This window comes from Chelon labrosus (assembly GCF_963514085.1).
Source record: "Chelon labrosus genome assembly, chromosome: 3".
NCBI classification, from domain to species: domain Eukaryota; kingdom Metazoa; phylum Chordata; class Actinopteri; order Mugiliformes; family Mugilidae; genus Chelon; species Chelon labrosus.
The window spans coordinates 28538341-28553769 of record NC_140339.1 but is presented as its reverse complement, the minus strand read 5'-3'; the positions used below and the strand labels follow the sequence as shown (position 1 = coordinate 28553769).

General features: G+C 38.8%; 2 protein-coding genes across 3 annotated transcripts; one reads left to right on the top strand and one right to left on the bottom strand.

The window, feature by feature from the left end:
• Positions 1–1961: 1961 nt before the first annotated feature.
• mthfs (5,10-methenyltetrahydrofolate synthetase (5-formyltetrahydrofolate cyclo-ligase)) lies at positions 1962–7405 on the bottom strand. Its single transcript, XM_084575079.1, has 4 exons — positions 7332–7405; positions 6397–6524; positions 4719–4983; positions 1962–3711 (listed from the first exon to the last, which is right to left on the bottom strand). Exons 2-4 carry the CDS (start codon positions 6505–6507, stop codon positions 3485–3487), a joined length of 603 nt encoding a protein of 200 aa, XP_084431205.1. The 5' UTR covers positions 6508–6524; positions 7332–7405; the 3' UTR covers positions 1962–3484.
• A 2034-nt stretch (positions 7406–9439) lies between these two features.
• On the top strand, positions 9440–15288 carry zfand6 (zinc finger, AN1-type domain 6). 2 transcript variants are annotated; one of them, XM_084541577.1, is made up of 7 exons: positions 9440–9764; positions 11559–11716; positions 12784–12901; positions 13158–13240; positions 13674–13865; positions 13987–14091; positions 14726–15288. In XM_084541577.1, exons 2-7 carry the CDS (start codon positions 11566–11568, stop codon positions 14872–14874), a joined length of 798 nt encoding a protein of 265 aa, XP_084397703.1. In that variant the 5' UTR covers positions 9440–9764; positions 11559–11565; the 3' UTR covers positions 14875–15288. The 2 variants fall into 2 exon arrangements, with proteins under 2 accessions (XP_084397703.1, XP_084397702.1); XM_084541576.1 differs by lacking the exon at positions 13674–13865 and having other exon boundaries at positions 14726–15281.
• Positions 15289–15429: the final 141 nt, after the last annotated feature.

The following is a 15429-nucleotide window of genomic DNA, read 5'->3' as shown; positions in this document are numbered from 1 at the left end:
TAGGCTGGCTGACTGATAACACACACATACAATACACCGGTGACACAGAAACTACTTGTCTCTATCTCATCAAATATGGGATGGAATTTGTGAAGAAGCTGTACATCTTCATTTAAATGTAAGGCTATCTTTGCATCCGAGGCCTATGTGACATTTCTTTACCCATAATAGTAAATATATCCTGGCAGCTACAATAACGGCCACACTCACAATGCATACGTGTTATACTGTGTGACTGTTGATGGGAATACTGTGAAAAAGAGAAGTGAATAACAATGACCATCTTGTGACAATTCATTGTCCTGCTGGGAAACTTTTGGACCTGGCATTCATGTTCCTATATTTGCTCACAATTTGGTCTCTACCAATTCCAAAGGTGATATCTGGTTAATGTTTTGAGAACAATTATTTGATGCTCAATCAGTGGTATGAGCTAGACAGAAAATATAATAATTCGTGAGAGCTATGACTACTTTGTACTTCCTGTTTTGTTTTTCTTACCAGGTTAGAATTTACGCAGATGTGCATAATCCTTCAATACTTTGTAAAAGAGCTGTTAATTAAAACAAAACCTGGCTTACTCATTCTGGTAACACACTGTTAGGGTTCAAAGGTCAACATGAAGAAAACACATACTGTTGAATGCTGGCATCAACATTCATTTCTAAGATACCTCAGTTGAATTGTCCCGTTCAGGTATTTGGGCTCCAGTATGGATCATTGACCTCATTCAGCCCAGCAGTGCTGTCTTCCTTAAGACCCGGATATAGTCCAGTACAGTCCTGTGAAAGGTGCAGTTAAACACACATCTGCACCATGGCTCTGCAGGCATCAGTCTGAGACAGCTGAAGGACAGACATGCGCAACGTACAAAATAGCTAAAAGAGTCACCACATAACAACCTTATTCTCATAGTATAATACAGCTTATAAGTAGTCTGTTTCTGTTATTAAAGAATCTTTCATATTGTATTAATAATGCTTTTTCTTCATTAACATGCCATTAACAGTACTAAGACCGCTTCTCAATTCTTATTTCAGCCAGGGATCACAAAGGGGGGCCTCCTGCTCCCTACCAAATATGCAGGAGATAACCCCTCCTTTGCTCTTTTCCTTCATCTCCCTTTTATTATTGCTCTCTATCAGCGAGTTTGAAAATAAGGTAAATGGAAATCCAAGAGTGACACACAGTGGAAAAACCTAGTTAGCTCACTTGGCTGACGAATTACTTCATTTGAGCCCTTTTGTGTGTGTATGTAGAGTAAAAATGTGAAGAATAAATGTAATTTATTAAATGGTTTTATTTTTAGCTTTTTATATATTTTGAATTTTATCTATGTATATTCACTTATTATTCCCTCTACTTCCAGTCTATTCTGTAGGAAAGAAAATGAATGCCAAACAACACTGGAATAAACCATATGCAGTCGTCTACTGTACAGTATCATCTATGTGGATTGTAATCATTAATATACTAGTGCTTTCTGTACTGTGACAAGTCAAACTTTTCTGCTGTGGAAAAAGGTCTATTTGGCAAGTTGAGATGTTTGGTGACCAAGCTATGGCAATATACAGTAGTTTATGTTTGTTTGCTATTCCCTTCGAGCACAGAGGAACCTAAATTGTAAAATGAATAAAAATCACCACATACCTGGGGGGATGGTACATGTCTGACTAACATCCACATGAATTGCCAGGTCCAAAAGTTTTCAAGCTCCAGTTCCCCAGTTTGCAACATTGTATTGTCATAAGATGGTCAATGTTCCCTTCACCTGTCAGTGGTCATAATGTTGTGCCAGATCAGTGTATATCTGTCTCATCTGACAGACACTTAAACTGTAACCAGTTATAATGAACCTTTAACCTGCCTAGTGGGTCAGACAAGAGGTCAAATTTCAAGTTTGTAAAAAATGCAAATAATGCAAATAGCTGCCTATTATGTGTAATATTATAACTGTTATTATGTAATATATAACAAAACTGACAAAACTTCAAATTTTGAAGTCGAATATTGAAAGACAAACTACCGCTGGTTTGCTTTGACTGACTACCAATCTACCTCTGTACACAGATATGAAGCGAACTGGGACATTCCTAACCTTAACAATTGAAAGGCAATTTTCAGAAAACAGCAAGACCTACATATAGCTTGGACACAGCATTACCGATCACTCTGTAACCACTTGTTTTTTAATGGCTGATGACTGATACTAATGAGAATGAGTTTTACTCATTAACTATTCAAGATGTAGAAGATACTTCCTGTAAGAAGCATATGCACAGGGAATTGCATAGCAACATGAAAACCTCCTGTTGTTTCTCAGTGCTTATGCAGTCTGCTTTTAAGAGACTTGGCAACAGAAGGAACAATGCCTCATTAATCATTCAACAGTTTTATTTAGATGGATGTCCGTTTTCATCACCCAACCTAATCATTTAACTTAAGATGTTGGAAATGTAACTAGTTCTTGATTATGAACTTATTTATAGGTGTGCCTCTCTTCACTGAACCTGTCATTAGGTGTCCATTTTTTTTTTTTTTTATGCTTTCTTTACCCCATTGTCAAACAGTTCTCATCTCCAAAGTCACATTTGAAAGGGTAGGACAAGTGAATTTTTTCTTTCTTTCAGCTTAAAACAACAGGAAAATCTCCTGCTGTGCTAAATGTTCCTAAAAGAACCACTTCTTTGTGTGAGAGACAATGTGCCAAGGACAAACAATGAAAAAGAAGTTAAAGAGATTGCTGGAGGTCTGCATAAAGGAAAACAATGTCACTTGGACGTTAAGAGGTACAAAATAAATCTTTCAATTTCCCAAAACATCTTTTATATTTGTTCATCAATGTTTGTTTTCAGTTTAGTTCTTCATTTTAGGTATATTGTGCTTAATAAAAATTGCCCTTCGATGGATCTTCATGGCAACATCACCATGACAAATGTCCCTTTGAGACATGCACATCTTTGTGTCTGGTGTCATGACAACAGTCTAATTTAGACGTGACACTTCAACACAAACAAACTGAGAAAGGAAAAAAAATAAGAAGAAAGCTGCTCTCCAATTCACACCAAGGACAAGTAACCAGACTTGTCCTTGGTGTGAATGTACAGTTGCATATTAGATGGAAAATATCGTGCACACACAATACCTCTCTGTGAAGGTCTGGCATGTCTATGGAACGTGAATGTAACAGAGACCCATACCTGAAGCTGTCAGCTTGACAAATCCCTATGTTACGTTTTCTTTTTTCAATATGTGTAAAGGGTACTTGACACAAAATAGGAGGTCTCTGTACCTTTAACACAAACATTAATACAGCCTCTGAGTCAGCAGTTTAACTTGTAGGCTGTAATGCTATAACGGGACAGAAAGGAAAGCATTATTATTCTTACTAGTTTCACCTGGGCTGTTCCTGCTCCAACAAGTCAAAATGACGAGAATGAAAAAAGGTTTTATTGGTATTAAATGCAAAGGCCATTTGATGAAGCTACATGTCATCTTCATAAAGCACCTCATCTATGAGTTCATCATTGTCATCGATAGGGATTTCCTGGCACAGCTGCTCTTTGAAAGCCAAGGCAATGGTGTAAGGCTTTCCTTTGGGGTGTCTTTTGCAGCGCTCCAAGTAGTTGTCATAGAAGCCTTTCCCTCGTCCTAAACGCTTTCCGGACCGGTCAAAGCCGAGGCCCGGCATCAAGATTAGGTCCAGGCCTCCTGGATAGTCAGAACAAACACAGTAATTAGAATTAAAGGTCTGGAAAATATTTGATTTTTCAGATATATGTTATTAATCAAGTCATGTCCATGATGTGTCTCTTTATGTATCTGGACACAATCCTATTTAAACAGTTTAAGACATTAAACTCAATGACAGTTGGCTCTGTCGTTTAAGAAAGTAGGAGACATTTGTTAACAGAGATGGCAGTGCATTCCCCTGAACACAAACATATAGTGGACTATCAATAAACAGCATTTGTGTGCAACTAATTGTCTAGGGGGGGTCTTTTATGTCTGTCATAGTTCTCAGTCATCCAGGGCATGGTGCATCCAAAAAACAAGCTGAAACAAGGTCAACTGGACTTGTTGGGGCTTAATTAACCACTTTCGAAACAATGATGAAAATATAGTTTTATATAGCAATTGAAAGTTATACCAGTCCAACCTAAATCAGCATTCAATACTTGCAATACCCAAGAAAAAGTCTTGTTAAATTCTTGTTAATGTTATTTATTGTTATTTGTTCCCTCTTTATTTATTCCGTTAGTTTTACTATCCCATACATAACTACTCATTTCTATTATCAGCAAATATATTATTGAAAAATTGCAAAAACAAAATAATTAGAAGAAATTATCAAAAAAAAAATTGTTGCTGCTATTTACAATACAGTTCTAATATATGTCTGCAAAAAGTTTCAAGGCCATTAATGGGTCACTAGAGCACCATTCACCATGCAAGTGTCAGGTGGTCAACAGCCACAGATGTTCCCATTAAAACTCCAACTCCCCATCAATCCTTTAGAACTGAAGAAGGTACATGGATAAGTGGAGAAACTCTACAATTTCCCTTGTTGTTTTCTGGATATATCATGGCCTAAAGGACTGAGAATCTCCACAGACTTACTAATGAATTATTAATAATATCATTGTTGTTATTGCCGTAATGGTCATTAGTATTGTCGTTCTGGTTTATGGTGTCTGTGTCTGTGTACGTATGCTCACCTGAAGCCAGTGCTTCATCTCTGCTGCTGTCACCTTCAGCAGGCTGTCTGATGTTCCAGGATGTCATAGGCAGCGTCTCCACTTCTTGGAGACTGTTGAGCTTCAGCATGTCCATATGACTGCTGCTGCTCTCATACCTGGGGATGAAGCAGCTTTTACCCCGATTAAACAAGTCTTTGAGGATATCCTGAGTGCACACTTCATCATCCATGCTGAGAAACACTGCAATCCGCTGAGAGGACACGTACTTAGGGTGTTTGAACAGCTGAAAGAAAACACAGAGGAAGAGAACACAGTGGCATTATTTCACACAGTTAATTCAGTTCAAACAAGGTTCTGGATTATCATCTCTAAGTATTGATTAAAACTTAAACAGTTTAATTACTGAGCAATTAATTAGCATCATAGAGTAGTCAGCTTCATGCACTAGAACTGAAACAATCAGGTGAATAATCAACAGATATTTTTCAGTATATATGCCTTGACTTTTGATTGATTTGCCTTGAATGTTAACAGTACATGCCCCTAACCATAATCCAAGGTTTGAGGGTAGCTGTTCAGCTGCAGTGATGTATTCACATAATCAATTACGTTGATTATCCACATAGAGGTCGTGCTGCTGTACCCTAACCCTGTTGCAGGCCGATTCATTTTTAATATGCATGCTACTGCTGTCAGACATCCGGTAAATTACCAAAAAAGCCCAAACCTGGCCGTCAAAACTATTTGAATTCTCTAAACAGCAACCCAATAAGTTGCATGCATTAAACAAAATGGCATGGCCTGCCACAGCTGCACAAACACTAATGTGCGAGCATCTCAACAGAGGAGATCCGCAGACTTTCACACCTCGAAACAGCAAGACAGTATTGAAGCTATTACAGTGAGTTGGGTGATATTCAGTCAGTGTTCAGTGTTTGGTAGTTGTTGTTCCATCTGCTGTTGGAAGTTGGAAGTAGCTTCTTCCAGTCATAAAATGTCCACTCTGATTAGCCTCCATAGAACTGTCAGTGAGTGCACACATTTGCTACTTGTTCTGGTCACTTACATTGTATTAAAGAAAATGGAAGTATGCAGCTCCACTAACTATTGTAGGTCAGCTATTAAATAAAACCCAATTCGTAAAAAGACACTGGAAGTATCATTTAATGTCTATGGAGTTTAGTTGTCAAATATAGCATTTCTAACCTCGTCAAATATCTTGCTGTTCTTTTGCATCACCTCTCATGACAGGAACACTGTTTCATTTGAAGATAATCTAGATAAATGCAATATTGTATTTCCCTACTGCGGGATAAAATAAGGGATTTTCTTAAAGGATTATCATAAAATACATTGATTAGACAGTGCCTTCAAATAGATGGTCTGCTTATCAAAACCAGACTCCATTCAAAAATAGGTCAATTTATCAGTGATTTACAGCTTCACAGAAGAACGCTGGCTGACGGCCATGGTCTGACTGAAGTAACAGCAAAAAGCAGGACTTTTTCAAGAGAAATGAAGTTACACTAATGGGGAAATTGCACCCATATTCACATAAAAACATTTATTTTTGCAGCACGTCTCTCCCATAGCGAAAGGCAATTGTTAGTAATACTTTTTCACAGCTAGATAACAGCTACATTACTGTAACGGCATGATGTAACGCAAAACTTTCTAGTCGTGTTCACTCCCTTACCTTGTGTGAAACGACGAGAGACTGTCGTAGTTTCTCCTCGTTGCTCAACCCTGCAACCCGTCGCTTAATTTCTTTCCTCAGAGCTTGTTTTGCTGCTCGCAGGGCGGCCATTCTAACTACAAGTCAAGCTAAGTATCGAAACGAACAAATTAGTTCACTGGACATGTGTTTGCTATTCGGTGGCAAACAAGATAGCGGTTTCGAAATCAGTTTTGCTTCGTGCAACTTCGTGCAGGAGTTAAATATTAACCAGCGTATTAACCCATGGCAGGGACTGAGAACAGTACAACTAAATGACAGCGATGTAACGAGGAAGCTGAGACATGACAGAATACAACACAGGGAAGACTAGTAAATACAGTTAATGCTACACACATGCCTGTCAATTAATACAGGGACCGGATTCTTCTTCTTCTTCTTGATTTCCGGCAGGCTGTACGCTATCCAGCGTAATGCTGCCCTCCACCGGTCATACCCAGAACTACTTAATTAAATTTTCACATATAATCCAGCAGAGTGCAGAAATTTTAATACTGCCCTCCCAAAGGAGTTAGATTTTTCTCCTGATGCAAAGATACCTCGAAAAGAAATCACAGACAGACCCAGATCATACAGGTCTATAAATAGCTGTCGTCTCTGACTGGAATATAGCTTGCAAGAAAGAAGCACATGCACCACCGTCTCCAATTCTCCACACTCACACAACCCATTCTCATGCTTACCTATGACTTTTAAGCAACTGGCCAGACAGCAATGCCCCAGCCTCAGTCTCGTTAAAACAACTTCATCCTTCCGCCCAAACATACTTCTCAATTTTTTACACTTTACTGAGGGTTGTAAACAAAAATAATGCCTTCCCCTCTGCTCCTGGTTCCACTCATTCTGCCACTGCAACTCAAGTTTTACATTACAGATACTCACACATTCACTCTTACCCATCATGACATTCAATTCTATATTTTCTTTAGACAATGCCTCTCTAGCCAACCTGTCGGCAACTTCATTTCCCTCTAAAGGGACCGGATTCTTCTTCTTTGGTGCTTTTACTGCAGTTGGCTTCCATGTCAGTGTTTCACTGCCCCCTACTGGACTTATCATTAGAAGTGTGCCACACTGCAAGTGGGAGTTTGAGCTTTTTTCCTTTCTTGTTTGAAAAATATATATTATATATTTAAGCTTATGTTGTGCTATGATTTTTCTTGAATCATTTGTGTGTATGGTAAAACAAAACTAAAGCACAGTATAGGCTAAAATTATTGGATCTGGAAAGTAACAGGTTGCATTGTCTGTGGTGCTGTGTCTTTTGGGTAGTTACACTGAGGAGAAAAAGAAAACAACAACAACAACAACAACAAAAACATCCAAGACAGCAACCAAAAGGGTTCCAAATATGGAGAAATGAGAATGAACTAATAAAATTAGGTTTGTTTGCCATATATATATATATATATATATATATATATATATATAAGTAAATGCTTACAACTATGTTCTCTTGGAGACGGGGGCAGCTGTGCAAGTGTTCCAAAGCCCCTCACCCATGGACATAGAGGCTTTTCTAACCACCAGCCCACAGCTCCACCACTTTGACTTTAAATTAATTCATTCATTCATCTTCTGTAACCACTTGTTACTGTTAAGGGTCGCGGGGTCTGCTGGAGCCTATCCCAGCTGTCATCAGGCAAGAGGCAGGGTACACCCTGGACAGGTCTCCAGTCTATCACAGGGCTAACACAGAGAGACAGACGACCATTCACACCTACGGCCAATTTAGAATCACCAATTAACCTAACAAGCATGTCTTTGGATGGTGGGAGGAAGCCGGAGTACCTGGAGAGAACCCACGCAGACACAGGGAGAACATGCAAACTCCACACAGAAAGGCCCAGTCGGCCCATGGATTCGAACCTGACTTTAAATTGCTTTATTAAATAGCACTGATGGTTTCACAGCAAAAACAAAAAATGTGGATGAATTGTGGAAAAATAGGTGTAATGACGTATGTATAGCCATTTATTTTAGCTTTTACATTGGGATATGTGTGTTTCAAATTAGTGACTAGTAAAAACAGGTACTTCTTTTATTGTCTGGACAGTGACTTAAAAAATAAATAATTTATTAGATTGCGAAAAATTGAGCATAAAGTATCTGAATGTCAAATACACCTGATGAACGCTGTCATCTTGCTGCAGGTCTCTTTTAAAAAAGGACCTTTACCTAATTAAATGAAGGTTAAATTATTTTTATTAGCTTCAGTCATTCAGGCACATATATAACTTGTGCAAAGCAAACAAATGAGTATTTTATGCACTATAGATCATCCAGATCTCTCATAGCTCTCAGACTGCCATGAATGAACATTACGATGCATACTGTATATAAACAGCCACTCCTACGCATACCTGTGTTTTTAATCAGCATCATTTATACACACCATTTATAACGTTTTAAAACCATGTTAAATAATTGATAAATGTAGGTCAGTATATCTTAGTGTACTGTATCTGTTGTAGGACTAGCAGTGCTTTTAACCCACAAGAACATCACTTTTTAATGATGCATTACGCGGACATGTGTTTTTATTCTTGGGTTTTAGAATCCTTAAGGCATTCTTGGCATTGATTCAAACAGCAACTGCTATAGTTGTTATGGTGTTTAGTCTGACATTTCAGTGAACAAAATTTGTTTGTCTACAAATCTGCTTCTCTGAAAACAGCAAGTTTTCTGAACGGACTGCATGGCAGAGGAAGGAAAAGGGTAGGTCATCTCAACTCTTCAACTTTTGGAACAGAAATTGATTTGGGCTAGCCTAAACTCTGTTCAAAATCATTTTTGAAGCGTAATAATAACTGTTGCTGAGCTGCAGGGAAACTGGTGATAAGATTAAAGTAGACTAGAGTAAATTAACAATTTTTCCTCAAAACAATCTTGTCAGAAATTTGCAGTTTGTATTTGTTGTCATTTTAGTAAAGTGTTAAGTTACTTCCAATTGAACTTCCAGTTCAATTATCCGATAATTTTATTTTTATTTTTTCCTCTGCTACACTGTAGCTACATGTAGGCTATATGATACTCCTAGACTAGTTAACCGATATCAGCTTTTCCTTGTGCACTATGACACGTTATCAGCTGTCAGTTCAGACTTCCTCCCTACCCCCAACCAGCTGTTTACTGGAGACAGTAAGAAATGACTGACGTGTCATTCAGCCAATGAGTTTAGGGGTATGGGCGTGACATGAGCTGAAGCCAACCAATCGCAACTAGTTGTGCGTCTTGAGTGCGGATCAATGTATAATGATGTCGGATATCGTCTGTGTGTAAACGAAGAAAAGGAGGTGCAGAGAAGGAATTTGGGGGCGACAATTGAGGTCGGTCAAACACAAAGTTTCGTTATATATATTAAAAAAAAAAAAAAAAAACTAAAAAATCCTTTTGAAAAAAAATTAATGACTGAAATGTCTGTTTCTTTTGTGGCCAGCATTCCTCGCGTACTGGTGCTTATATTAGAACAAAAGGGTGCTAACTGAAGCAGGAAATGAGAGGTCGGTTATTGACGGGGCTCGAAATGTGCCCGAAACTGTGGTCATTTCAGTTTTTTCGTGTATATTTGAAATTTAGGAACATATTTTTGACTGACACACAGTTGTTGTTGCCTGTAAGGTCATTTATAACGTGAAACTCGGTTTGTTTCGGTCAACAATAGCTATTCTTAGTGAAGCTGCTACAGTAGACACCGTAACATAATACTGTCCTATAGCAGGATAGTAACAGTGTTCACTAAAGGTTTGTTGTTGCAGTGTTTCGTTTAAGTGTGTGATTCACCTTGTGGCTACTGTTTTGCAAGCTCCCTTTCTATACGAGTCCATTTAATTTATTCTTCAACGCACTCTTGTAACGCATATAAACCGTACAGTCAGTAGGCTGTGCTTATCTGTCTTATTTCGTTTGGTTTGTTTTCTTGTAGCGTAATTACGTGTCCTTTCCAAATAGCCTACTGTCGTTTGTTTTTTCCTTTTAATTACATGCATGCTTTACAGTTAGGGCAATGCCAACTGACTACGAAGTAAGAGTGTCATTTCCTAGTCTAACCTGTTGCTCAGTGCATATGATAATAGATAACCTAACATCTGAGTGTGACTCACTTCCACTTCTGCTGTGTAGATGGTTGCGATTTCAGACTCAAGCACATTTGCATGCAGTTTTGGGAAAAAAAATCTAATATGTAGGTCAGTAGGTCACAGGTCATATGCGATTCTACTCAGTGGATATATTTTAAAGCTCATCTGTACTTTAACGCAGTTACACATTTCACAATAAGGGACTAATTGCTGGGAGGTAACGCCACCGCTCAGACTGACTATAAGTCCAGATGAGGGCAGTTTACCACAGCCTCAGATGAACTGGTTCCTATTTATTTGGTCATTATTGAAGGAGCAGTTGGGGTATAACTCAACTCACACTGGTGGATATAGTTTATGGAGTGACTGTCTGATAGGGTAGCATGTGGGAATTGTTAAATTGTTGTTGTGGAATGTCCCAGGGACATAGGACAGAGATGTCATTGGGCGAGAGGTGGAACACACCCTGGACACGTTGCCAGTCCATCACAGGGCCAACACAGAGACACAAACAACCATTCACACTCACATGCACACCTATGGCCAATTTTAGAGTCACTAAGTAACCTAACATGCATGCCTTTGGATGGTGGGAGGAAGCCGGAGCACCTGGAGAGAAGCCTGCAGGCAAAGGCAGGACATGCAAACTCTGTACAGAAAGGCCTCAGCTGGCTTGTTGATTCAAACCCAAAACCTTTTAGCTGCGGACCAAAGCCATTTAGTCAATACCCACATTTCTCATGTGTTCCACATAAGCACATTTTGCATAATAATGCCAGGAAATATTTACGTGCATTTAATTAACCAGGTTATTCGGAGAAATTCAGATCTTTCCAGTCAGCATCTTCAAATCTAAAGTCAAAAAGCATCCTGACCTGTAAAAAAAAAACCATCTGTAAATGTGAAATCTGTTTTCAAATGTTCTACTATATAGTTCAAGTCTGATGACCAAATGACTAAATTTCTCCCTGTCCATGTTACACAGTGTCTTTTTATAACTATGACGGTACTGACCTGCACACCACAACTCCTCTCTTCTTCCAGGAGGGACATGGCCCAGGAGACCAACCAGAGTCAGGCTCCTCTGCTCTGTTCCACAGGCTGCGGTTTCTATGCCAGCCCCAGGAATAATGGCATGTGTTCCATATGCTACAAAGACTTCCTTCAAAGACAGAACAGCAGTGGACATGTTAGCCCATCTGGTGAGAGAAGCAAATATATTAAGTCTTACCTGCCTGTTAACAGTTTACAAAGCTGCTTGAGCACCAGCACACTCTCAGGATAGCCTCTATGAATGGGATACAGAAGAACAACTTTGGTGTATATGAAGCACAATTTGCAAATGTACTACTGCTGTTTTGCAGTGTTTTAAATCAAAATTGCTTATACCGTTTACATCATCAAATTAACTTGTTGCTTATAGACATATTACTTAAGCTTCTGATGAAATTCCAAAGCTTAAAGTAACTGATGTTGTATGTGACCAACACTTCGAAGTCCAAGTTGAGAGCAAACAGAGAGTGTTTGGCATCTCAGCTTGGAAAATGTCTAAAACAAATAACAATCCAATCAAAATGGTTGCCTTTCATCTTTTTTGACATATACAGTTATTTGCAGATGCTCTCTCTTAAACATTTTAAAAGTTCAGAATCTAATGCATCTAAGTCTACGCAAACATATAGTATAATAAAATACTTTACTGCTTATAATGTCATATAACTTCAAATAGTAACTGGGGTCTTTATTTGCCTTTGTTACTCCTGTTTTTTTGATGAGTGCAGTTGGTCACATTTTAGAAAGCTGCATTGTGTTGATCCTCTCCCACATACCATGTTAAAAGTATTGCATTAAGTACAAACTCTGCATGTTCTATGACCATTTCAGCATCAAATCCCTCTTGCTTTAGCCAGACCAGAATGCTTTTCTCATTTCTGAACAGGGCTTTTATTGTGAAACAAATGTAAATACACCATATGCAACAGAGACACAACTTGGATTGAGTAAATGAATCAAACACCACCTTTGAATGCTGATTTTCAGTGGAGATAATAGATGTAGGTAGTTCAAGACAAAATTATTAGATTGGTGTGAATTCATAATCACAAAACTCCAATGAGGAAAAACATTATCAGAACTGTATATACTGTATGACTGGACATGGCCATCATGTGTCTAGAAATACAATAGTGGATTTTTTTTTAAAAGAGGCCTAGTGGAAATGAAGTGGCTGGATTTAATGTGAAATGTGCTCTTTTTTTTTTCATTTTAGGGTCCTCTTCTGCTGACAGCAGCATTGGAGAGTCTCTCCTAACACAATGCTCTGACAATACTACAGTCACTTCACCAGCAGCCACATGCCCTGCAGACACAGAATCTGCACACTGCAGGTACTGCTGCTTCACACTCACACCAAGCTATGTCTGATTCCCTAATAATTCGTATTTCTGATGGGAAATGTAGATAATGTAAATCTAGAAATGTAAAATGTTTTCTGATAAAATATCCACAAAGCTTTTTAAATCAACACTGTGTTTGTCAGTGAATGACTAATCAGTCTGTTGCCTGTTATGCTGTGCTAAATATTCTTATTAATTCTGTGCTAATGCACTGCTGTTTCTTTTTCATCCTTTCCCTGTTTTTCAGTGGAACAACAACAACCTCAGCAACCTCGAAAGAGGAGAATACCTCAGGAGCAAATACCAGTCTGACAGCGGACGATTTACCAAGTATGATTAATCTTGCTGCTGTTCCTTGTTTCATTGTCAGTTAGCGGTGTTCAGAGATGACAGGTCAGGGGGTTAAACGATTGTGTGTTCTATGCTATATACAGACCTATATAAAGGTTTTTGTAGACATATCACCACACACATTGTGTATTTCCTGTACTGATATGGATTGGTTGTGGCTGCAGTGTTTTTTAAGAATGCCAACAGCAAAAGGTTTGTCTACTGGCAGCACCAAATCACACAAGGGCCAAAAGAGCAAATCAAAACGGTTTAATCTTAGTTTTATTTTCTTCTTTTTTTCAAGGTATTATTTGTTGTGCGTTAGTGCAGCAAGGGTAAACACTAAAAGTAAATTGCAACAGGAACCCACTGACATGTTGTAGTTTTATGAACTGTTGTTCTGTGTGTCTGTGTCGTTAACTGATCTCAACAGGTTCATGCATGGCAGTCAGAGCTACAGTAGTAGGGTGTGAGCAGAAAGGGGAGTGTTCAGCAGGTAGCTCAAAGACAGCTTCCTCATGCCAGAGGACAGTAATGAGGAACTGTCCCTTTGTGAAACAGTACACTCAGAAAAGCAAGAAAAGGAAGCTGGAAGACCGTGATGACAGTATAGATGAGATGAGAGGTGAGCTAGTTTAGGAAGGAAGGAAACAGAGTCCGGCTGGAAATGAAAAGTCATCAAACAACACAGAATGAACGATTGCCTGTTTGCAGCGTGATTATTGACTGCTTAGTTTCTGTCTCAGCATCAGGGTCTGATGTGTCGGTAGACTCGCCTGTACAGACAGAGGAGAAGCCTAAACCCAAGAAGAACCGCTGCTTCACCTGCCGCAAGAAAGTTGGTCTTACAGGTACAACACAGGCCAAGGAAAGAGCTAACACACACTAACCTGCTGCAAGAAACACTCATCACTGCCTCCCACATGGGCTGGCCTTGTGGTCCACATGTCTCCAGACTCATTAATGAGCAGCTTAATCACAGATTGAAAGCTATATTTCACTGCTATTTTTGTTAAAAGACAAAGAAAAAACAGTTCCTGAACACACAAGTGATAAGGACTTTTTACTATTTACACAGCGGTGCTATAGTTCACCAGGGACTGGTCACACAGTCTCACATGCCTCAAACTGATACTGGACAATTTGATAGAGACTGAGGCTACGATTTTATGTGAGCCATCTGTGACAACGTGACATAAACCACTCCATATTCCATACTTGCTTGATAGTGAGTCTGATCCAGATATCTCATTAGGGTTGAATGATCATAGAGTAATATATAACTCTATGATAATAACCATCAAGTGTGTCCTTTAAATTATTTGTGCTGTTTAGCAGAGATGCTGATGCTGGACCCTGCTCATCACTTTCAGCATGTCTGAAGATTTGTTAGTATTAGTATGCTTCTGCAATAAATGCTTTGTGGTGAGTGATTAAAGTTTTGATTGTTTCTCTCATCCTCAGTGTTAATACTTTCTGTCGCAGGCTTTGACTGCAGATGTGGAAATTTATTCTGCTGCATTCACCGATACTCAGACGTTCACAACTGCACCTTTGACTACAAAGCTGACGCTGCAGAGAAGATCAGGAAAGAAAACCCTGTGATTGTTGGAGAGAAGATCCAGAAGATATAAAACCAGTCAGAGCAGAAAATAAAACTCAACATCAGCCACTTATGTTCCCAGCTTGGTGATTAGTTTTTCCTCCTTAGAACAACCCACATTATTACACTGATTTAAAGAATGCATGTCACCTCACCAGTGATCTTTAGTTTCCTCACGTCTTTGTATGTAGCCTCATGTCATAACCGAATGTATTGGAACACACCAGACTTTGCTTTCGCATCATCATTAAGAAACTGCTTTTTGTGTGAATCTGTTCGCTTCCGCTGAGGGTTGTGTGTGTGTTTAAGTGTATGATGAGAGGTCATGAGAAGCATGTTTGAGTTTACAGTGTGAGAATATAGTTCATGTGTGGAAAAAGAAGGGCCAATAGTTATTGTGCTGTATTTATGTTTATTGACCGTGCTGATTTTTAATAAAAATCATTCTTTGTTTCTGTTTATTTGTGGCACTGTAGAGTTTGACTTTGAAACGTATGAACATAAAGAAGGAAGTAAGTTCACAAAGAGTAATGTGGTCACTAGACTCCAGATGAAATCCTATATGTAGTCATGGGGCAAGAAAAGG

Coding starts and splice junctions, on each gene's coding strand:
- mthfs (XM_084575079.1), bottom strand. CDS start 6,507: ATGGCCGCCCTGCGAGCAGCAAAACAAGCTCTGAGGAAAGAAATTAAG. Junction 4,984..6,396: donor CTCTCGTCGTTTCACACAAG/GTAAGGGAGTGA, acceptor GTTTTCTTTCAG/CTGTTCAAACACCCTAAGTA. Junction 3,712..4,718: donor AGATGAAGCACTGGCTTCAG/GTGAGCATACGT, acceptor CTGACTATCCAG/GAGGCCTGGACCTAATCTTG.
- zfand6 (XM_084541577.1), top strand. CDS start 11,566: ATGGCCCAGGAGACCAACCAGAGTCAGGCTCCTCTGCTCTGTTCCACA. Junction 13,866..13,986: donor CAGTATAGATGAGATGAGAG/GTGAGCTAGTTT, acceptor TTTCTGTCTCAG/CATCAGGGTCTGATGTGTCG. Junction 14,092..14,725: donor CAAGAAAGTTGGTCTTACAG/GTACAACACAGG, acceptor TTTCTGTCGCAG/GCTTTGACTGCAGATGTGGA.